The sequence below is a fragment of the Physcomitrium patens genome, chromosome 3, assembly GCF_059467195.1.
Source record: "Physcomitrium patens ecotype Gransden chromosome 3, ASM5946719v1, whole genome shotgun sequence".
Classification (NCBI taxonomy): Eukaryota; Viridiplantae; Streptophyta; class Bryopsida; order Funariales; family Funariaceae; genus Physcomitrium; species Physcomitrium patens.
This window is the reverse complement of record NC_143412.1, coordinates 3192670-3215769: the sequence shown is the minus strand read 5'-3', so window position 1 is coordinate 3215769 and position 23100 is coordinate 3192670. Positions and strand designations below refer to the sequence as shown.

General features: G+C 35.3%; 1 protein-coding gene across 2 annotated transcripts; it reads right to left on the bottom strand.

The window, feature by feature from the left end:
- Positions 1 to 662: 662 nt before the first annotated feature.
- Positions 663 to 3256, bottom strand: LOC112279306 (uncharacterized). 2 transcript variants are annotated; one of them, XM_024513617.3, is made up of 2 exons: positions 3123 to 3256; positions 663 to 2074 (listed from the first exon to the last, which is right to left on the bottom strand). In XM_024513617.3, exon 2 carries the CDS (start codon positions 1778 to 1780, stop codon positions 1226 to 1228), a length of 555 nt encoding a protein of 184 aa, XP_024369385.1. In that variant the 5' UTR covers positions 1781 to 2074; positions 3123 to 3256; the 3' UTR covers positions 663 to 1225. The 2 variants fall into 2 exon arrangements, with proteins under 2 accessions (XP_024369385.1, XP_024369387.1); XM_024513619.3 differs by lacking the exon at positions 3123 to 3256 and adding an exon at positions 2928 to 3086.
- Between the last annotated feature and the right edge of the window lie 19844 nt (positions 3257 to 23100).

Genomic DNA, 23100 nt, shown 5'->3' with positions numbered 1-23100 from the left:
TTTAGTGGCTCACATTTTAGTATCCAAATCAAGTCTTTGAATTTGGTTAAAATAATAAGACAAATTATTGTGCTAATTTGAAGGCCTTGCTCCTTCATTAATCTACATTTAACAATATATGTGTAGATTGTAGAATTTCTATATAATAGTTTGTAGGTCATTTACGATTTATAGTTGTATATTTCTTTTTAACATGCATATTTCTTTTCTCATGGTGTAAATGCATTTAGATTTTTTATTTGTAGAGGTGGAAGTGTCTCCATGCTATGCTCTTGTATTTGCCACTAGTACTAAGAAGGTAAAAGATGGTCTATTATTATCTTCATTCTTACATATTTTGAATTCATCCTTGTTTCAAGAGTTCTAATTAGTATTTTAGAATCCTAAAGATAATAAAATTTTAATTATAAAACTCTTCTGCACACATTAGATCTCCTAGGTTTTTTCTTTCAATCTTAAGAGTAATAAATTTATTAATCCAAATTTCTCTAATTGTCTAACACTTAGCTTTATAAAGATTAAAAGTATTGATATTTTATACAACTAGATTTTTAAACTTCTAGTGGGATTAGACATTCGGACATATAATTTGGGAGCTAGTAAAAAAAGTCATGAACATGCACACAATATATCTCATACTTTAGTTGAAGGACACTGAAAAATTGAGAAAATTCAGGTTTTATTACATTCACTCTAATTCTTCAATGCACCTGCTCAGGAGCGTCATGGGTTGGGAAAGTACAGTCACTGAAACTCAAGTTGCCACAAAATGAAGGAAACGTTTCAATGGAAGTAGAGTTCAGTGAACTACAGCTGCTTGAACATTTTTTTTAAAATGCTTCATAACAAAAATCTCAGAAGACGAAACACTTATTCAATCCACACTGCACCAATAGAAAGATCGCCACATAGTGTGTGCCAAAGTAAGCTGCTTTCTGGTTCAGCAAAACGAATTTCAATTCTAACCTAAATGATGATGGGATATTAAAGCAAACAGATTCTGCAAAGCGCCCAATACTTGGCAACTTCAACCTGGCTGTATAGTACCTGGTTTAGTATCTTTGCAGAAGCGTTGCCAAGGGTTTCAGTGTCATTGTGAGACGAGCTGAAGATTCACCATCACGAAGTGATTCAATACAGATCTGTTAGTGCCCAGTAGCTGAGAATGAAGTCATGGGGCAGTAAGATACAATACAATGAGCTAAACAGGAGTTCTACAACACCTCTAAGGTAAGACCTTAGATCCAGTAACGTGCTGGGCAACCCACCCCAAGCCGTCCCAGAGCCCTTCCCCTGTTAGGGCACAACATGCTTGAATGTGCCAATCATGATTCTTAATACTGTGCAGGGACAGTGTATCACTAATTTCTGCTGGAGACATGGCGTCTTTCAGATCCTGTTTATTTGCAAAAACCAGGACTACAGCACCCTGAAGGTCTTCATGTTGCATCAACTTGAAGAGCTCTTCTTTGATGATAGAGATTCTTGACCGGTCTGTGCTGTCAACGACCATCACCACCGCATGAGTGCCCCGATAATATGTCGCCCAGGATGTTCGCAATCGTTCCTGGCCCCCTAGATCCCAGACCTCAAAACGTATGTTCTTGTATACAAGCTCTTCCACGTTGCTGCCAACTGTTGGTTGTGTGACAACAACCTCGCCCAAATGCAGCTTATAAAGTGTCGTCGTTTTTCCAGCGTTGTCTAATCCCACAACAACTATTTTATATTCTTTCGCTGGAAACATGTAAAACCACAATCTCGACACGATAACTCCCATCTTGCGAGACTTTGAGTAAACTCACCGTATACTTATAAAAAGGATTTTCACGACTGACTCCACCAGTCTTTAGGTTTGTTTACACTGTAAGTCCACCTTCTATAAAAGAAAAAAGTCCAATTTCATTTAATGCAGCGTCATTCAAATACTAGCCTGCAGTTGATGAAAACCATATAAAGTCCCCACTTTTAGATGGAACATCCAACGCTAAGACCATTTCCAGAAAAGTTCATCTCAGAAACCACTTATGCTGTCGCTACTGTCAGGTAAGGAAATAGCAATCCCATGTGAGTTCTGCCATAGAGAAAACACAGACAAAACAGTAATTAGCGGACAGATCTACACACTTGACATGAACATCTTACGATAGCGAACGGTGGTTTCAATGAAGTGAACGATTCACTGCGAGTGATAAAATACTTACACATGATCAAAGGATTATAGAGTTACCATTTGATACATTCACTCAAAAAATCAAATGTTTTGTGATTTCATAGTGGTACTTTAAGCATCTCAATGAACCCCTCAAGTCTAAACCTCAACATATTTTGGCTGCAACTCAACAAATTCCGGGCAAACTTCTAGCACGATGGATACTCATACACATGAGATAACCAGAAGAGTGAGGCGAAAATTTGACGAGTAATTTTCCCAATTTCCGACCTTAGATCATATTGCCTCTCAGTTCTGAAAGAACACAACGATAAGAAAGCACTAAACATGACTCCATAACAACAATCTCAATCATCAGTACCTTGGCCAGGTGAAAATCTGCTCTAAAACACACTACCGAAGGTCATATCAAGCTTTGATTTTTTCAGAGAGCAGCGTCTTTAACCTTTAAAATCAAAACTTCAAAATTCTCCTCACAAGCGATGTATGCATATATATATATACATATATAGATATAATTCAAATTTTCAAAATTGTCCGTAAGAATGATCAGAACATCTACATCCCAAACGACATGAGGACAACTTCAGCAACCCCAACACAGCCCGAAATCGAAAAAGAAAGACCAAGAAAAATGCACCATAGTAGAATAAACCCACAACCATATTCACCCGTCACTATAAATCTCAGAGTTTTAACCAACTGTACCCCAAATCCGAAACCAGCTGAAATGAAAATTGTGATGAAACTCAACTGCGAAAAGGGTAAAATTAATGTGACAGAAACCGAGAAATGCTCAGATCGACTCGAACAAATCTATAAGAGACCACACAGCACCAAACAGCCACCCGCCAGCACCACAATGACAAGTAGCCGGCGAGAATTTGAAGCAAAGCGACGCACGACGAGGATAGTTATGGGGTTTTCGGTTAACAAATCAGTCTCTCACCAGGCATACGGACTTCACGGGACGATGATCGAAGAGGGAGGTGCTCGGCAAAATCGCAACCTGATTGTTGAATGAAACCTAGAACAACGCGGTGAAGAGAAACTGGTCTCCCTGGCGCAGTAGAGAGCATCCCGGCTCATGGAACGAGGTGCCCGAAGATGAGTCTCGTGGAAAGTATTCATCGTCTGGATGAATGATATAGAATATGCAGTTCATTCGATGGATAGATTACTCTCTTCATTCTTAGTCATACTTATTACAAGTCAGTGATGCTGCAACATTCAAGAATATTTACAGAGGAAAAAACTCAAAAGAAAGAAAGAAAAATAATTTAAATATCAAGAGGGGAATGTTAAATAAACCCAAGTTTTCACTAAATCAATCCACCCATTCTAGCCATCATAAAAAATAAAAAAATAAATGATTTGAGGATTCATTTTTCCATTATTAGATCTACAACCAATTAAAACCAACCACATTCATCATGATTACCATATTCTTCATGAAGGATGAATCTATTAAGTAAAAGCATGAGTGTGTCTAACATTCTCCTATTAATAATAATAATGATGAAAACTACACTCATAAAATATATATAACATAACAATCAGCAAAAGAATAAAATAAATCAATCAAGCCCCATAAAAAATTGATTGAGTTAAACCAATTCATTGTAGAATAATAATAGTAATATTAATATATTAAAATATGACTAAAAATAGTTTTTAATATAAATTATATTAATATGGCAATCACAATATTTATATTATAATATTATAGAATCTTTACATAATATTGGATATATATAACATATATTCATTAAAGCTTTAAAAAATCTAATTTAGATTTTTTATGGTTATTAAATAGAATAAGTTAAAAAAAAAATAGATTCTATATTTTAAACATTCATAATAAATTAAAAAGATGAAATTAGCTTAATAACAAATGAAGATATTAGCATGAATAGATTACAAATAATAACAAAAATAAAGAAATGGATACTTTGTTTTTAATGGATACAACAAATTTGGTATATATATTATTAATATAAACATCAAGTTCTTTTATATATATTTTTATAATATTTGTAATAGAAATGAGTAATTAATATATAAATTTTATATCAAATGATAATCTTAATTTACAATATCATCTATAAATGGTTTTGTCACGGACATACACATGTAAGCCAATAATTACAAATATAAATAAGTAGAAGTAAATAAAAGTAGGTAAAAGTAATTAATTCTATAGTATTTAGTATGGAAGCTTTTTAGAAGCTTTATAGACGCTGCTTTGACTTTATAGGTATCTTTAATTGACTTTTTGGATTAGAAACGTAGTCAACAAGTTGGCCATGTGCCACACATGTTTTTAGCTTGAAGACCAAGCTAATTATATGGCCCACACGTAGAAAAACTTCCCTTGTAAGTCAAAGCATGTATCTTACAAAGTCCACACATATTGGAGGTCCTATTGAACATTGCCACATAGCCCCTAGTTAGATAGTATATATAGAGACAAGAGTGAAGCCCTCTTCACTCTTGTGAACCCCTTTCTTGCTTCCAGTCTAGTTTCAAGGGTCTAGTTTTCTTGTCTTTTGGCAATAGCCATTCTAGTTTCTTTTTTAATATACATATGAAGTTATTTCTATTTTATCATCTTTCTTTGAAAGAAGTCTCATTTGTTTATTTGTCTTTATTATGTTCTTGTCCTTGATAGATTGACAAGAATACACTTACAATATCAGAGCTTTGTCTAATCTTGATTAAAAGTGGATTATTCCTTTTTCTTGATGAGACATAAGCATATTAGAAGTTGCAAATTACCCTCTTTTAAATTGATATTTTCTTTAGTATTTTCTTTGTTCTCAAGTCCTCTCTTCTATTTGTCTTGAGCGATATTAGACATCTTCTCTTTTCTAAGTAGTATCATGACAGAACTTGCTGAAATAAAGAGTGCAATGGTACAAATGCAAGAGCAATTGAAGGAGTTAATGCTTACGATGCATCAACTCAATTTACCACCACAAGGAGCAACAAGATTGACAGGAAGTAAAGATATAGAAATGGTTGGAGCTGCTTCAACATCTGTACCAAACCATATCCTTTCTCCTATGGTGGAACGTCCTTCAAATATTAGAGAACCAAGAATTGCCCTACTCGAGAAGTTTGATGGCACCAGATCTAAGTTTCGAGGATTTATTAATCAAGTGCAACTTGTGATTGAACTTCAACTCCAAAGCTATCCAACTCAAGGATCGCAAGTTAGATTCATTGTTATGCTTCTTTCAAGTTCAGCATTATCATAATTTTCATCTTTTTTTGAATGACAAGATCCAATATTAGATAATCTAGAGGCTTTTTTGACAGAGTTTCAATCCATGTATGGAGAACATGATGCAATTCGTGTTGCAACCAATAAGATTTGTATTTTACGACAAGATAATCGATCAGTAATGATGTATGCTTCACAATTTTGATAACTTACAATTGATATCAAGTGGGATGAGGCTGCACTTATTAGCCAATTTCTCTACGGATTACAATATGAGGTGAAAAAATTAATGCTCAACTTACATGAGCTTGAAACATTGAGTTAAGCAATTGACTTTGTTGTGAAGTGTGACAATCGACTTTTTGAATTTTGATCTGAAAACCATACAAGTGGACCTCAACGTAACTATAATTCAATAGCAACACCAACATCTCTTTAATATATACATTTGAGAGTAGAGGATACACAAATTGATGCAATACGTTTCAAACCTCTTATTGAGCAAGAAAAGACATGTCATCATCAAAAAAGATTATGCTTATATTGTGGAAAACTTAAGTATACTGCTCAACATTGCCCAAAGAAGCGATGCAACCATAAAATGAGGAGTATGGCGATCAAAGAAGATAACATGTCAGAAAACGAATTTGTCCAGCTACAATAAGAACCATGCGACTGGAACCTTGTACAATGCCTAGTGAAGGTCCTATCCTCTCCTCAGAACAGTCTCCATGTTTTACAATAAATGTTATTCTAGGACCTAACTATCTCAAAGCCTCTGCCTTGCTAGATTCAACAGCCTCAGCATGTTTTTTAGATGAAAAATTTACTAAAAGACATAGCATATTTTTAGTAAAGAAAACTAAACTTGTTTATGTAGAAGTCATAGATGGTCGTCTATTGTCTTCAAAAGATGTTACTCATGAAATCCTTCCTATAAAAATAGCAACTAATGGTCATAGTAGCTTTATAATATTTATTATCATTAGAACTCCTTCTAATCCAATTATTTTAGGTTTATCATGGCTAGAAAAATATAAGCCTAAAATAAATTGGACTTCTCGTAGTCTTGACTTTTTTGAAAGTATAACTAAGAGTGTAGTTAATCAAATAGAAAGTCATAAGTCTAGTATAATTAAACCTATATTTATAAGTGTAAGTGCTTTCTTACATGCTGCAAAAAAAAGATCACCTTGTGTCATTTATGCCACACTTGTTTCTACTGGTGGAAAGACTCCAAGTGGCATTTGAAGCCAATATCAAGATTTTCAAGATGTATTTGAGAAAAAAAATGAATACTCTTCCAAAACATCGTTCTTATGATTGCTCAATTGACCTTCAAGAATGAGCACAACTGCCATTTGGATCAATCTATAATTTATCTCAAAATGAATTGGCTGAACTCAAGGAGAATATTGAAGAGAATTTGGCCAAGAACTTCATATGCCATTTCAAATCTCCAGTAGGAGCTCCAATTTTATTTGTGAAGAAAAAAGATGGATTATTGCGGATGTATGTTGATTATCGAGGACTCAACAAAATCACTATCAAAAATAGGTACCTATTACCTTTGATATCTGGACTTCTTAATCAATTGAATCAAGCTAAGATCTATACAAAAATAGATCTAAAGGAAGCATACAATTTGGTACGCATAAAAGAAAGAGATGAATGGAAGACTACGTTTCGAACAAGGTATGGACATTTCGGATACAATGTCATGCCTTTTGGACTTACAAATGTACGAGCAGCATTCCAATATCTAATGAATGATGTCTTTTGGGAGTTTTTAGATGATTTTGTTGTCTGTTATCTAGGCGACATCTTAATCTATTCTAAGAACCCAGAAGAACATGAACTTGATGTTCGCCAAGTATTACAAAAACTAAAAGATGTAGGACTCTTTGCCAAGATAGAAAAGTGTGTATTTCACACTACTCAAGTTGACTTCTTAGCATATATCATTTCAAATGATGGACTTATAATGGATCCTAAGAAAGTTCAAATCATTATGAATTGGAAGATCCCAAAAACGATAAGAGATGTCCAATGCTTTTTGGAATTTGCCAACTACTATCGGATCTTCATCAAAGACTTCTCTTAAGTTGCAGCTTCACTTACATGTTTGACTTGCAAAGATAAACTTCAATGGAATCAAGAATTAGAAGTAGCATTTGAAGCTTTGAAGATAGTCTTTATTTCTGCACCAATCTTGTATCGCGTCGATTTTTTTAAGCCATTTTTTATGGAAACAAATGCATTAGATTTTACTTTGGGTGCCATATTGTCACAAATGGAAATAGATGATAAACTTCATCTAATAGCTTTTCATTCCAAAAAATTTTTAATGGCTAAGATTAACTTCAAGATCCACGATAAAGAACTTTTTGTAATCATGGATTGGTTTTAAGAATGGCGCCATTATCTAGAAGGTGCTTCTAGCCCAATCACAGTATATATGGTTCACAAGAACCTTGAATATTTTATGTCAGCACGTATTTTGAATCGTGGCCAAGCCCATTGGAGTATATCTTAGTCAAGATTCGAATTCAAGATCACTTATTGACCAAAAAAATAATAAGGTTTGTCAGATGTACTCTCTAGATGATCTTATCTTGCACCAAAGGAAAGAGATGCTGCTTTTGATCAACAACAGATAATTCTCTTCAAGCCAGAGCATCTTCATCTTCGAGCAATGAAATCAATACTAACTGTTGATTCAACTTTCTTTAAGCAAGTTCAGTCAAGTATGTCTTTTGATCCTCTTATTCATGATATTAAGGAACATCCTTCAAAGGCTCATGATACTTCTAAGTTTGAATTCAAGAATAATATACTATATTTTGAGGGATGCCTATATGTTCTAGAAGGTGAAGCTCAATTACGTGTTCTTCAAGCTCGTCATGACTTTCTAGCAACAAGATATTTTGGATACAATAAAACTTTGGAACTAATATGGAGGGACTTCTGGTAGCCTCAAATATGAAAAGTAGTTAAAGATTTTGTACAATCTTGTGATGTTTGCTCGAGATCAAAAACTCCTCGTCATCGACCTTACAAACTTTTTCAGCCATTATCCATTCCAGAACAACCATAGTCTTTTGTTTCTATGGATTTCATCATGGACCTTTCAATCTTAGGTTCTTATGACTCTATATTCGTGATAGTAGATCGTTTTACGAAGATGGCATATTTTATATTTTATACAAAATCTATCATAGGTGAAGAAACAGCAAAGCTCTTTCTTCACAATATCTATCGCTATCATGGATTATCCAAGGATATTATATCAGATAGAAAAATTCAATTTGTATCTAGATTTTGGCGGATTCTTTTCAAGATTCTAAAAGTGGATATAAAACTATCTTCGATATTCCATCCTCAAACTGATGGACAAACAGAACGTATTAATCAAGTTTTGGACTAGTATTTAAGATGTATCATTAACTATCAACAAGATGATTGGACAACTCTTTTGCCATTGGCAGAATTTGATTACAATAACACGGTACATTCTTCTACAAAACAAACACCTTTTTTTGTTAATTATGCTTATCATCCACAACTTGATACTTTTGATTTTTCAAAAGTTGATAATCCTACTACAAAAGATTGGGCAATTCATTTATCAAAGCTACATGCAACGATGAAGGCACGGTTAAAAGAAACTCAAGAACAAAAAAAGGTCAATGCGGATGTCTATCGAAAGGAACAACTACTATTCCACATGGGTGATAAGGTATGGTTACTTCATCGCAATATCAAGACCACTCATCCTCGTGACAAGTTGGACTATCGAAGGCTTGGACCATTTTCTATTTTTACACAAATCAATCCAATTGCATATCGTTTACATCTACCAGAGTCAATGAAAATCCATCCAATATTCTACGTGTCTCTTTTTGAACCATACAAGATAATGGACATTCCAAGAAGAAGACAAGTTCCACCTCCTCCTATAGAAGTGGACAATAATGAAGAGTTTGAAGTAGAAGAAGTGTTAGATTCAAGGCAGCGCCAAAATAAATTAGAATATCTTGTCCATTGGTATAGATATGATATTAGTGAACACACATGGGAGCTAGTAAAGAATCTTGTAAATACAAGAAAGGCGACGGAGGCTTTTCATCGACAACATCCATCAAAATCAAGATGAAAATCTTCTTTATAAAAGAAATAAGATCTAAGCAAGATATTATTCTACTTTCAATCTTTATTTGTAGCTTTTTTGTAGTTGTCATGCTGTCGTATTACGTGCTTTCCTGCTCGAGAATGCACCGGGCATCTGGCTGTAGAAGGTAGTATGGAGATTCACCAATATTCAAGCAGTTTATCGGTTATTGACTGCTGAAATACAAACAACTACAAGAATACACTGTAAATCTATACGGATGCCCTTCGACTGCTCGCCGAAGTCCCTTTTACCCCAGCCGATAGGTCTCTAGACGTTACACAGAACCCCGAACAACTCAATCTGTTAACCTCCGATATTGCTTTGTACTTACTATCTTGTATCCACTGACTGTCTTGTTAGATTAATCCAATAAATTTCATTCACTCTGCATACTCAATCCTATAGACACCCTTTTAATTCTTCAATCATAGACATAACTTGATTTCACAAAACAGTCGAGAGTAATCAAACCCACTTCATTAAAAATCCCGATTCGCCATTACAACACTGACTTCAGCAACGATTGCCTCAGTCTTTCCAAAAACCCTATGAAGAAAATCCAATTCCCTGTCTTCTTTTCCTGCCCGAAGCATGAAGCTAGCCCTCTTCAATCCTTCAAAAAACTCCCCTCCCCTAAACCTTATCCTCTGAATTTCTTCAATCTTTCGTCTTGGATCCAAAATTGGCTCTCGCCGTCAGAGCTTAGATCCGAAATTGGCTCTCGCCATCAAGGCTTAGATCCAAAATTGGCTCTTGCCGTCAGAGCTTTCTCCTCCGATTTTACCTTTAAGAAATCCATTTATCGAAAACAATGTTCCCTGAAATGGCACAGAGAATAGGACAGTCTGAAACAGAGTCGAAACCCCGTACTCGGGTCTACATTGAGTCGCCCGACCAATTCAGGTCTCATATTGGATAAGAGTCCAGTAGTAAGACCCGGATTTTTCCGTAATTAGACTGCATTGGATTGCTCGACCAATTCAGGTCTCATATTGAATAAGAGGACCCAGATTGGATTCTCGAAATTGGATCCAATTGGCTCTTCGAACAAGGCTCACCCGTCGTGTGAATTGGTCCTTTCTCTTCCTACTGACTCCCGTTATTGGAATCGAATGGAGCATTTCAGTATGCCCCAGCTGACTGTAACGGGGTGACTGAACCTGGCCACTCAGTATTTGCACTGGAGTTGGTCGTTGCTCCCAATATTCGAGTTAACTGAATATTAATAAAAGTCCCCTTTCTTTATATTTTTACGGTATACTCATGTTACAACACGACAACGCTGAGGAGATGGAGAACCAACAACCACTAGATTCAATTTAAGAGCCTTCATTTGGTGACTTGCCAGACGAGACATTATGATTGTCTCAACCTTCAAGACAACAAAATCAAGATGAAGATCTTCAAGAACAACATGTTCTTCATGGAATAGTTGACAAAATACAATGTGTTTGATATCACGATCTTGGAAGGGACTCCCAATGTTTGGTGATTTTACTAGAGAAAGAAACAACTCCTGATGGTGTTTTAAATATTTTATTTGAAGGAAGTTATGAAGGCCTCAACAATGATCAAATAATTGGATACTCTTCTTGCGCTGATATGAGACACTATTGATGTCATATTACGTGCTATTTATCTAAACACAAACTATTTCGAATTTCAATATAAAAGCTTAATTTCAATAGAAAGTACTTGGAACACTATTTTTAATAGCTTCTGGATATTATAAGCATAGATTCTTTTATTATTTATTATTTTTATTTCTATTTTATTTATTTATTTATATTTATTTATTTATATTTATTTATTTATATTTATTTATTTATTTATATTTATTTATTTATTTATTTTTAAAATCCTAATCTTAGATAGCGAGCCTTGACAAGCTGTAATTCTCAATCTGACCATCCGATTGTTGTGAAACTCCTACCACTAGTATCTTTACAAGTCTTCTAAATGCTCAAGAGGTTCAATCCAATCCAACTTATAAATTACAAGAAAACACCATAAATCCACGCTCAAGTCCCTTGACTGCCGCCTAAAAGGTTGATGACAAACTTTAACTTGCGATTTTTCCTTCTTTGACCAATAATTCTCATTCAAACTTTGTGTTCAGCTCTGCTTTTAAGTCCTCAACTTATCATGACAAAATTCACCTTATTCTAGCTGGTAGATCTCAGATATTACAAAAATCCTAAACAACTCTTATATGCCAACTTCTGATACCTCTTTATACTAATGATCAAATATCTTCTATCCGTACCATAAGATTAACATAAATTTTTGCATGCACGTAGTATATTTAACCATCTAGACACCTCTAAAATTTCAACCACAGATATCTCTCTAATTTTGCAAAACTATCAAGAGTACTAGCCTTTACTTTATTACAAAAATCCAATTCACCAGTACAAATATTGATTTTGAGCAACGATTGCAAAGTCCTTCCAAATCCTATGAAACCCAATTCTACACCTTTCAAAGGAGCTTGAAGCTAGCTCTCCAACCTCAAAATGCCGATCTCGGAATGCCCTCTTCATTTTCTTCTCCTTTTCTTTAACTCTATGAGGTCCCCTATTCTTCCGCCCTGAACTCCGAATTGGAACAACAGACCCGCCTCCATGGAATTTCTACCTCTAAGAGGATCTTTCCATGGAAAGGACGTTTCTCCTAAAATGGCATAGAGAATAGAACAATTTGAAATGGGACTGAAGCCTCCGTATTCAGGACCTCATTGAATTGCCCAATTGAGTCAAGTCTCATATTGACTAAGAGGTCCATAGCAGGACCTGGATTGGATGTCACCATAATTGGATCAAATTGGCCCTTCACATCAGACTTACTCGAATATTGAATTGGTCCTTTTTCCTTCTGTCGACTCTTGGTAAGAACAGCTCGGACTCATTCCACCTAATTTATCGGAGAATCTTGAGGACCTCAATTTATTGCCTAAATTTTTTCCTGGCTTTGGATCTGCTGATCTTGATTATTAAAATTGAATGGAGCATTACATTACTGATAAGTATGCCCCGACTGCTTTCTATTTCTATACACTTACGCGTAATTGTCACTGACTCTAGGATTGGAATATTTACTAGCATAATGATCAATCTGTCTGCGACGAAAATAACGAAGTAGTCTTCTTGCACCTCTATCAAGCATATTGGATGTCTTTACTGGTATATACCTACTAGGCTTTTTCCATGTAAGGTTAGAAAATGATCCTGATCGTCTATTGGTACGGAGGGTACTTGGTTCGATGACGCGGGTGGAGCATACGCTATTATCATGTTCGATGGTATAGCTTACAATGGAGTGATATTAACTAGTCCTTGAATATTAGCACTCGAATTGGCCACTGTTTCTCACATCCAAGATGACTAAATATTAATAAATCTTTTCTATTTATATTTTCAGCATATAGTTGTGTTGCAACATGACATCTACCTCCTCTGAACCTATGCATCCTCTGGTATGCACCAAATAACCTAGTTGTTTTTTGATTTATAATGTGTTCTCTAAGTCTTTGTCCAAATCCTCTTCATCACTTTTGCTATCCAAGTCAATTTCATCTTCTTATTGAGGAATATGTATGTCTTCACCAAGGTCTTCTATATTTATTTTTATGTATCTTTGTTTAAATAGTTTTACTCGCTTCCATACAATTGGTATTTTTAACCTTGTTCCATCTAACTCCCGCAATGAGTAAATTACATTATCATAAATAATTGTTTCCACATACGGTCCAAAACATCGCTTAGAAAACTTCCTTAAAGTATTATGTTGATTGTCCAAGTTATTATCATAGACCAAAATCCAATCACCTTCTTCAATTAGTTTATGCCTCAATTGATGCTGCTTATCAAATCATGCCTTATCTTGTAACCTTGATCTTCTTAACCTTTCTAATGCTATTTAAATATCTTTTGATCTTTGCTCTAATTGTTGAATTCTAATAACTAGAAGTTCTTCTCTTGTCAATCCATCTTTCCATGGTAGCACACTCCAAGTAGGTACTTTTTCTTCAATTGGCATTATTGGTTTTTGACCTGTCATAAGCTCAATAGGTATATATCCCGTTACTGAGCTATAAGTTGTTCGATCAGCCCGTAATGCAAATGACAAAAGTTGTGGCCATTCTTTAACCTTCTTATTACAAGCTTTAACTAATGCTTTCACAATCGGTGGGTAACCATGCTCACTTTTTGCATTTCCTTTAAGATTATAAGTAGTAGTTAGTAATAGTTTAATTCCATATCTTTCAAAGAATTCATGAGCTTCTTATGTATTTAATTCTCTATGATCTGCAGTGATTTTTCTTACACATTTTCAAATAACATCTTCAAGCAAAAATCTACAAATTCCTTCTGTAGATTTTGTTCTCAATGTTCTTCTTTCTACTTGATTTGATAAATTTTCACAAGCTAAGATCAAATATCTCATTTGTCAGAACTCAATTGGCATAATACCCAAATCAACAATCCATTTAAAATGAATAGCTAGAGGATATGTAGGATGAAACCTATCTTGATGACGTACATTATTATACGTTTGATAAATTTCACATAATCCTACAAATAAGAGCACATCTCGATTTATATTTTTCCACCAATATCGTTCCTTAAGCTTAACAACAGTAGCCCAAATTCCTCTATGTCCTATCCATAAACTATCATGAAATCCCTTTAATAATTTTTGTTTCTCTTCCTTATTGCCTATCACTTTTTGTGGCATTCCAATTCCTTTCTTTGGTCTCTTTCATAAGAATCCTTCTTGAAACAAAAATCCATATACCTTTTTTCTTATTTGTTTAAAGTTTTGTGTAGACCAATTTTCTTGCTTAGTCAAGGTATTCAAGTAATGACCAATATCCAATAATTCTCCTTCATAAAATTCTTCAAAAAATAGCTTGACTTCTTTATTAAGATTTGATACTGAATAGAATTTTGATCCAACTTCATCAATATCTTGAATCATTTTGTCTTTTCTTTCATATCTTGCTCTAGATAGCATGTCTACTACTAAATTGTCTTTTCCAGCAACATGCTTAAATTTTGGTTTTAATGATTGAATACAAGCAATCCATCTTAACATTGCAATATCTAGTGTTGAACAATTAGTAATCATTCCAAGTAATGGCAAGCAATCCATTTCAATTACTACTGCAGTACCAATCAAATAATCCCTTTTAGCTTTCATAGCCAAAACAACTCTCCAAAGTTCTCTTATGACTAGCGAATATACACATTGACGAGTTCTTAAAACTTTAGCTCCAAATCAAACTGCAAATCTATTTCTACTTGAATCATCTTGATCCACAGTCCATCCAAGACCAATAGCACTAGTATCCACAGTAAGAATTATTTATCTATTACAATTATAATCAATTTTTCTTAAAATTGGAGGTATCACCAATAACACCTTTACTTTTTGTATTACTTCAATATGCTTTCTTTTCCATTTAAATCGATAATCCTTATGTAAAAATTCATACAATGTATCTGCTACATGAGCATAATAAAGAATCCATATACGATAAAATACACAAGCTCCTAAAAACCTGCGTACTTCTATTAAAGAGTCACATGAATCTTTCATCCTTTTAATTGCATCAATTTTGCTTGGATCTAGCTTTCTTCCATAAAATCCACACAAATATCCAACAATAAGAACTTTCTATACTCCAAATATAGATTTTGTTCCTGAAAGTATAAGATGAACCTCTTTAAGTTGAGTTAAAATCTTTTCACAATCTTGTATATGATCAACAACATATTTGCAACACCCCTTCTCATCTAAAGTTTTATCTTTTTTTCCTTCTTTATATCTTTTGATACAAACATCATTTAAAAAAAACATAGTTTTTTCAAGAATGAAGTCTCTTAGTATCTTATTCATCCCATTCATCATATGTGCAACTGAGTTAATAGTACTTTATGGAAGAGTACACATTTTAAGTAATCCAAGTGGCATTCTCAACCTTGGCAATGGTTTCTCCCTCAACCTATCTTGATTTCGTTCATGATTAGGAGGTACTGTCAAAAATTGTACAGCTTTCCTTCCATCTTCACTACATATTCTTGCATAAGCAGAACTATCATCAAGTACTTTTGTTTCCATCCGTGTTGCCGTAATATAAGGTTGTCCTAAAATCAATGGATAAGATGTTGTAACTTGTACAAAGAAATGTTGTTCTGTCGCAACATCTCCAATCCAAATTTTGACATCTGAACAAGATCTATATAATTTGTCTCATGTGTTATTAGCTGCTTGTATTGCCCATCCATATTCCATATCAATTTACCATTTCCGCTTCTTATAAAGATCCTTAGACATAAGATTTATTTCAGAACTATGGTCAACTAAAGCAACAATTGGTTCTTCAATATCTCCTACTTTCACCAATACTTTAATAGTTTCTTTTGTCCAATATTTTTGAGTATAATAGCTTGCACCTTCCATTGCTTTATCACTTTAATCTTCAAAACGTATTCATTGATTATATCCATTTTTTTTATTTGTTGATTGCTTTTAACTATTATCAACGTCTTCTTCATCTCTATATAATCATGCATCAATAGCATGACTCATTCCAGCTTTGTTCATTAATTGTTTCTTTCGCTTAATGTTGTCAATGATAACATCATGAAACTCCTTCTTTGCAATTTCTAAAATTTCTTTCAATGTGACTTCCACCTTAGCATTTAATATACATTCTTTCAACATGTCTTTTAAATTTGTTACCACTTCAATATCAGAAAGTAGCTTATAAGCAACTAATTTATCCTTTTTTTTTGTCTCCTCTGTTTTTTCTTCTAATGATGCTGAAGTATCCTTTATAAGCAATTCTTGTGAAGTCGCCTCATGAGCCTTGTTTCCTCGAATTTGCTTCTTAGAAGAATTTTCTTCTTTTGTATCATCAAAATTTCCTCGTCTCTTTTCTTCCATCAAAGCTTTATGTTGACTCTTAGTAATATATACATGAACTAAAAAAGACTCAACAAGATCTTCCCAACTTTTTGCACCTCGTATTATAGCTGCACTCCTCAATAACACTTCCCAAGGCATTTTTCCTTTTTGCATTGTAGAAATGGCAGAAGCCCAAAATTCACTAGTTTCTATACTTCCACCAAAGTCATCATCTATTCTAGTGCCATAACTTGCACTATCTCATGTTGCTATTCCATGTTCTATTAAATAATCTTGAATCAATGCTCTCATACTTCTTTTGCCAAAATTGGTTTGAAAGAGATCCTGTGTATCTTTTAATCCAATTTTTCTATCTTTCTAGTAAATAATTCCTTGCTGCACCATATTATTAAATTCATTGCAATCCTTCCTAATATGTGAAATGTCATTACATTAGATACATCTTTGTACATACCTTTATTTTGAAACATTCTTCAAATTGTTTGTAGAAATATTTTCTTCAAGTCTTGCTAATTTGATTTGAAGATCTCGCATTCTATGTATAATTTCTTCAATCCCCATCTCTCCTTTCTTTGATAAAGATGTTGAAGGTTGAATAGTAGACATTGTTGGTTGTGTTGTATGTACTGGAATTTTAGGTGCTTGTACTGCTTTTAGAATATTACTCCTATCTTTCCTTCTTTCTCTTTTTGCAAGCAAACCCACCGTATTTTCAACATTTTTCACTTTGTTTTCAATCCTTTATCTTCTTCTTTGTCTTCAAGAAGCAACTCCAATTTTCCTTGTAACTCTCTGTAGAACGGGTAAATTAGTTAGTGCTAAAATTTTGACTTTAGTAGATTAGAACCGGTATTGATGAAATCAGGAAACCAATAGTCATGTGAAAGGTTCCAAGATATAGTTAACTGACAAAAAAAAACCGGTTGGAATCTGAAAAAGGGTATAGTAGGAGAAAGATTGATTAGTTTAGGGCCAGACTTGTGAGTCTTAGAGTCGGGGTATGCTTGGGTGCTACCTCTATTTTTTCTATTTCTTTTCTTTTGTATTTTGATGTTTCGTTGTGTTTATAAAGAGAAGTTTATGAGAATTGTGTATTGATCACAGTGTTACAGTGAATGCTGTATTGGACCAAAATTGGTTCTATACATTGCACATGAAATAGTGTTATAGATTGAGAGATGATAGTTTGAAAATGATTGAATGACCATTGAGTTGGAAAATATAAATGAAGTTAGAATTATAGAGAATTGATAAGAAATTGAGAATGTTGTAATTGAAGTTATTAAATTAGACATGGTACTGAAGAATTAATATTATACAATTCAGTGATTGGAAATTAACTTATTGAATATCAAATGATTATATTCAATTAATGGTGACCTTAACAATTAACTCATGCGACAGTTCTTTCCCTTGTGTTTGAACCGATTTAAACTATACTTAATTCAGAAATTGTGGCAATTCGGATTTCCTGATTACATTTTGGCGCCGCTGCCGGGAAAAGACAACAGTTATGAGTGTTGAGCATTAATTGAGAAATTTGATATTGAATGAGGAGTTGTAAGATTGGAGAATTGTGGTAATTGTGAAATGATTAAGAAAGAAAGAGATTATGAAATAAAAGAGAAATGATGTTATGATACATCAACATGATTTTGATTATGAAAGACATATTAAACAAAAACGAGACCGACAATTGAGATTGGCCGCAAGGAATGTAAACCGTATTGTGGGAGAAGTATTACAGAAAAAGAGGAGACGACAGAGTTGCATTAAACCGTTGTCGTGTTGTAACACGAGTATACAATGAAAATAAAAAGAAAGGGGAATTTTATTAATATTCAGTTACCTCGAATATTGGGAGCATCGACCAACTCCAGTACAAATACTGAGTGGTCAGGTTCAGTGACTCCGTTACAGTCAGCCGGGGCATACTGAAATGCCCCGTTCGATTCCAATAACGGGAGTCAGCAGGAAGAGAAGGACCAATTCACACGACGGGTTCGAGGAGCCAATTGGATCCAATTTCAATAATCCAATCCGGATCCTCTTATCCAATATGAGACCTGAATTGGTCGGGCGACTCAATGTGGTCCAATTACGGGAAATCCAGGTCTTACTACGGGTCTTAGCCAATCTGGCGCGAAGACCAATTTGACCCAATTACGGGAGCATCTTTCCCAATATAGGACCTGAATTGGTCTGGCGACTCAATGTGGTCCCGATTACGGGGTTCGATTCTGTTTCGGGTTGTCCTGTTCTCTGTGCCGTTTCAGGGAACGTTGTTTACGGTAAATGGATCTCTTAAAGGTAAAAACGGAGGAGAAGGCCTTCATGACGTGAGCCAATTTCGGATCTAAGCTCTGATGGAGGGAGCCAATTCCGGATCTAAGATGGAAGATTGAAGAAATTCAGAGGATAAGGTTAGGGGGGGATATAGTTTTGAGGGGGTAGGTTTTTTTCGAGGGGGGAATCGGCGGGAGCGAGTTTTCAAGCTTTTGTAAGGTTACTAGTTCGGGTTTTCATTGGGGGTTTTTGGAAGATCAAGGGAATTAGAGAGAGGAGCTTCATGCTTCGGGTCGGGGAAGGAAAGACATAGAATTTGGATTTTTCTTCTTCGTAGAGTTTTGGGGACGACTGAGGCAATCGCTACTGAAGTCAGTGTTGTAATGGTGAATCGAGATTTTTAAATGAAGTGGGTTTGAATACTCTTGACTGTTTTGTAAAATCGAGTTACGTCTGTGATTGAAGGATTAAAGGGGTGTCTATAGGATTGAGTATGCGGAGTGAATGAAATTTATTGGATTAATCTAACAGGACAGTCAGTGGATACAAGATCGTAAGTACAAAGGGGTATTAAAGATTAACAGTTTGGGTTGTACGGGGTTCTCTGTAACGTCTAGAGACCTACTGGCTGGGGCAAAAAGGACTTCGACAAGCAGTCGAAGAGCATCCGTATAGATTTACTATACATTATTGTAGTCGTTTATATTCCAGCAGTCATAAACTGATAGACTGCTTGACTATCGGCAAATCTCCATACTACCTTCTATAGCCAGACGCCCGGCGCGTTCTCGAGCAGGAAAGCACGTAATACGACATAAGTGGTAAACCCGACGTGAAAGCTTGAGGTAGAAGGTATTGGATTTCGGTTGATATTATCTTTATTTTTATGGAAAACGAAAATAAATATTTTGAAGGATTTTTGGGAGAAGTTTCTAGTGGGGAGTCTTCTAAAGGACAAGGTATGCACATGGATCCGTCTATTGCTAGTTTGTTTCAAGCCTTCTCATTGTCAATGCAGCAACAGCAAAGCAATGATCGAAAGGAAGATTTGGCAACCAAAGCATTGCAAGCAGTGGTCAATAAAATTGATCAATTTGATGGGAGGAATATTTCAAGGTATTTAAGATGTTATGTTCGTGAAATGGAATTAAATTGGGTTTATGAGAAGAAAATGGTTGCACTATTTGGACTTGCCACGATATCGGAGATAAGGGACCACATTACATCGATTACGGATCGTTGTGGGAATTCATGGGAGGATTTTTCACATGCATTGAAAGACGAATATTTCTTGGAAGATGCTGATCGTGTTACTAAGAAGCTGTTTCTGGGATGGATTGAACGGCCTAATAAGAATTTGCAAGCAACAGAGCTACTAAGGGAATTTGAGAGGCAGTACTCTCAATTATCGAAGGTAGAAAAATTGACATTGGAGCCAAACAAAGTTGATCTATTTCTTCAAGCTGCTGATGGAGAATTGCAAGAGAAATTAGAACCCCTTCTTGAAGACAAAGAAGAAGATGAAGGATTGACAACGAAGTGGAAGAACGTTGAAGATGCGGTGGGGTTGCTTACAAAAAAAGAAAGGAGGAAAGATAGGAGCAATATTCCGAAAAAAGTATAAGCACCCAAAACTCCACTACGTACAACACCACCGACAATGCCTACAGTTCAACCTTCGACATCCTTGTCAAAGAAAGCCGATATGGGTATGGAAGAAATTATACGAGGAATGCGAGATCTTCAAATCAAATTGGCAAGACTTGAAGAGAATACTTCTATAAACAATTCGAAGAATGTTTCAAAACAAGGATATGTACAAAGATGCATTTGGTGTGATGATGCTTCACACACTAGAAAAGATTGCAATGAATTTAATAATATGATACGGCAGGGAATTATTTGCTGGAAAGATGGGAAGATAGCATTGAAAGTTAGGAAGGATCTTCTTCAAACCAATTTTGGCAAGGGAGGAATGAGAGCATTGGTTCAAGATTACTTAAAAGAGCATGAAACAGTAGTACGAGAAAGTGCAAGTTATGGTGCTAGAGTAGAGGATGAAATTGGTGGGAGTACGGAAACTAGTGAGTTTTGGGCTTCTGCCGTTTCTACAATGCAAGAAGGGAAATTACCTCGAGAAGCGTTATTGAGAACTGCAGCTACAATACGAGGAAGAACAGGTTGGGAGGATCCTGTTGAGTCTCTTTCAGTTCATGCATATATTGCTAAAAGCCAACATGAAGCTTTGATGGAAGAAAAAAGACGAGGAAATTTTGATGATACTAGAGAAGGAAATTCTTTTAAGAGGCAAACTCGAGGAGACAAGGCTCGGGAGGCAGCTTCACAAGAATTGCCTGTAAAGGATACCTCAGCATCATTGGGAGAAAAAACAACGGAGACAAAAGATAAGGGCAAATCAATTGCTTATAAGCTACTTTCTGACATTGAAGCGGCAACAAATTTGAAAGGGGTGTTGGAAGAACGTATATTAAACGCTAAGGTGGAATTCACATTGAAAGAAGTCTTGAGAATTGCAAAGAAGGAGTTTCATGATGTTATCATTGACAGCATTAAGCGAAAGAGGTAATTAATGAGCGAAACTGGAATGAGTCATGCTATTGATGCAAGAATATGTAGAGATGAAGAAGAGGTTGATATTGGTTACAAGCAACCAACAAATGAAAAGAATGGGTATAATCAGCGAGTACGTTTCGAAGATTCTAGTGACAAGGAAATGGAAACTTTGAGCCATTATACTCGAAAGCATTGGGCAAGGGCAACTACTGAGGTATTGGTGAAGGTAGGAGATATAGAAGAACCAATAGTTGCCTTGGTGGACCATGGTTCTGAAATAAATCTCATGTCTAAAGATCTTTATAAGAAGCAAAAATGGCCAATTGATATGGAACATGGATGGGCAATACGAGCAGCTAATAACACACGAGGCGAATTATATGGAGCTTGTCCAGATGTCAAAATTCGGATTGGGGATGTTGCTACGGAGCAACATTTCTTCGTTCAAGATACAACGTCTTATCCGTTGATTTTAGGACAACCTTATATCATGGCAACACGGATGGAAACAAAGGTACTTGAGGATGGTTTTGCTTATGCAAGGGTACGGAGCGAAGATGGGAGGAAAGCTGTGCAATTTCTAACAGTACCTCCTAACCATGAATGGAATCGAGATAGGTTAAGGGAGAAACCATTGCCAAAGATTGTTGAAGGATTTAAGGATTTTGGAGAGGTACCACTGTAAAGCGAGATTATGGAGGTACAAAAGAGGAGGTACTTTCGCGAGATGAAGGTGCCTTTGATGCGAGTTTTATTGGTATATTGGAGAATGGAAATATTATGTATAAGAAAGTTGATGATTTTAAAAGAAAAGAAAGAAAAAGATTATATGATATTGAAGGACAGTTACGCAAGATAGGTACATTGCAAGATGATGAGAGGATTTTGGGTGTTTATGAAGAAAATGGACTGGAAGATTCATTGGAATTGATTACATCTATTGGGTTAGGGGGATAATGATAAGATTATTGAGATTCATTCGAGAGAGGTTTATACCATGCTTGAATCTTTTCAAGCACCAGAAGTCACAGTAAAGACGAGATATAAAATGGCAGATAAGAAGGTAAAGCCTGTTGCCGGACCATTACCAGAGGATTCTAAAGAACAAATGAGAGAAGCATCAAAAGAAGCAAGTTTAAGAGATCCAATGAGTATTGGACATCAGTTTACTGAAGAGACTCTTGAAGAATTGAAGATTGGTTCTGATGGTTCTTTATTGCCGGAGGAAATTACTTGCTTCAAAAAGATGTTGGCTAAACAAGGTAGATCGTTTGCCTTCGAATCTCATGAAATTGGGTGTGTGGATCCAAATATTATAACACCTATGGTTATCTTCACTGTACCGCATGTACCTTGGAATCTAAGACCGATTCCAGTATCGAGGGCACATTTACCTAAATTGGTGGAACTATTGAAAGAAAAGATAAAGATGAAAATATTAGAACCTTCATTTGCGCCGTATTCTAGTCGATGGTTTACGGTACCTAAGAAGAATGGGTCACTGCGGTTTATTCAAGATATGCAGCCGGTGAATGCTCTAACTGTCAGGAATGCAGGAATTGGACCTATTGTGGATGAATTTGCTGAGGCGTTTGCTGGAAGGGCGATCTATTCAATGGGTGATTTGTATTCAGGTTATGATCAATTTCAACTTGCCAAAGGAAGGAGGGATATGACAACGATGAGGACACCGCTTGGATTGGTTAGAATGTGCACTCTTCCTCAAGGCGCGAC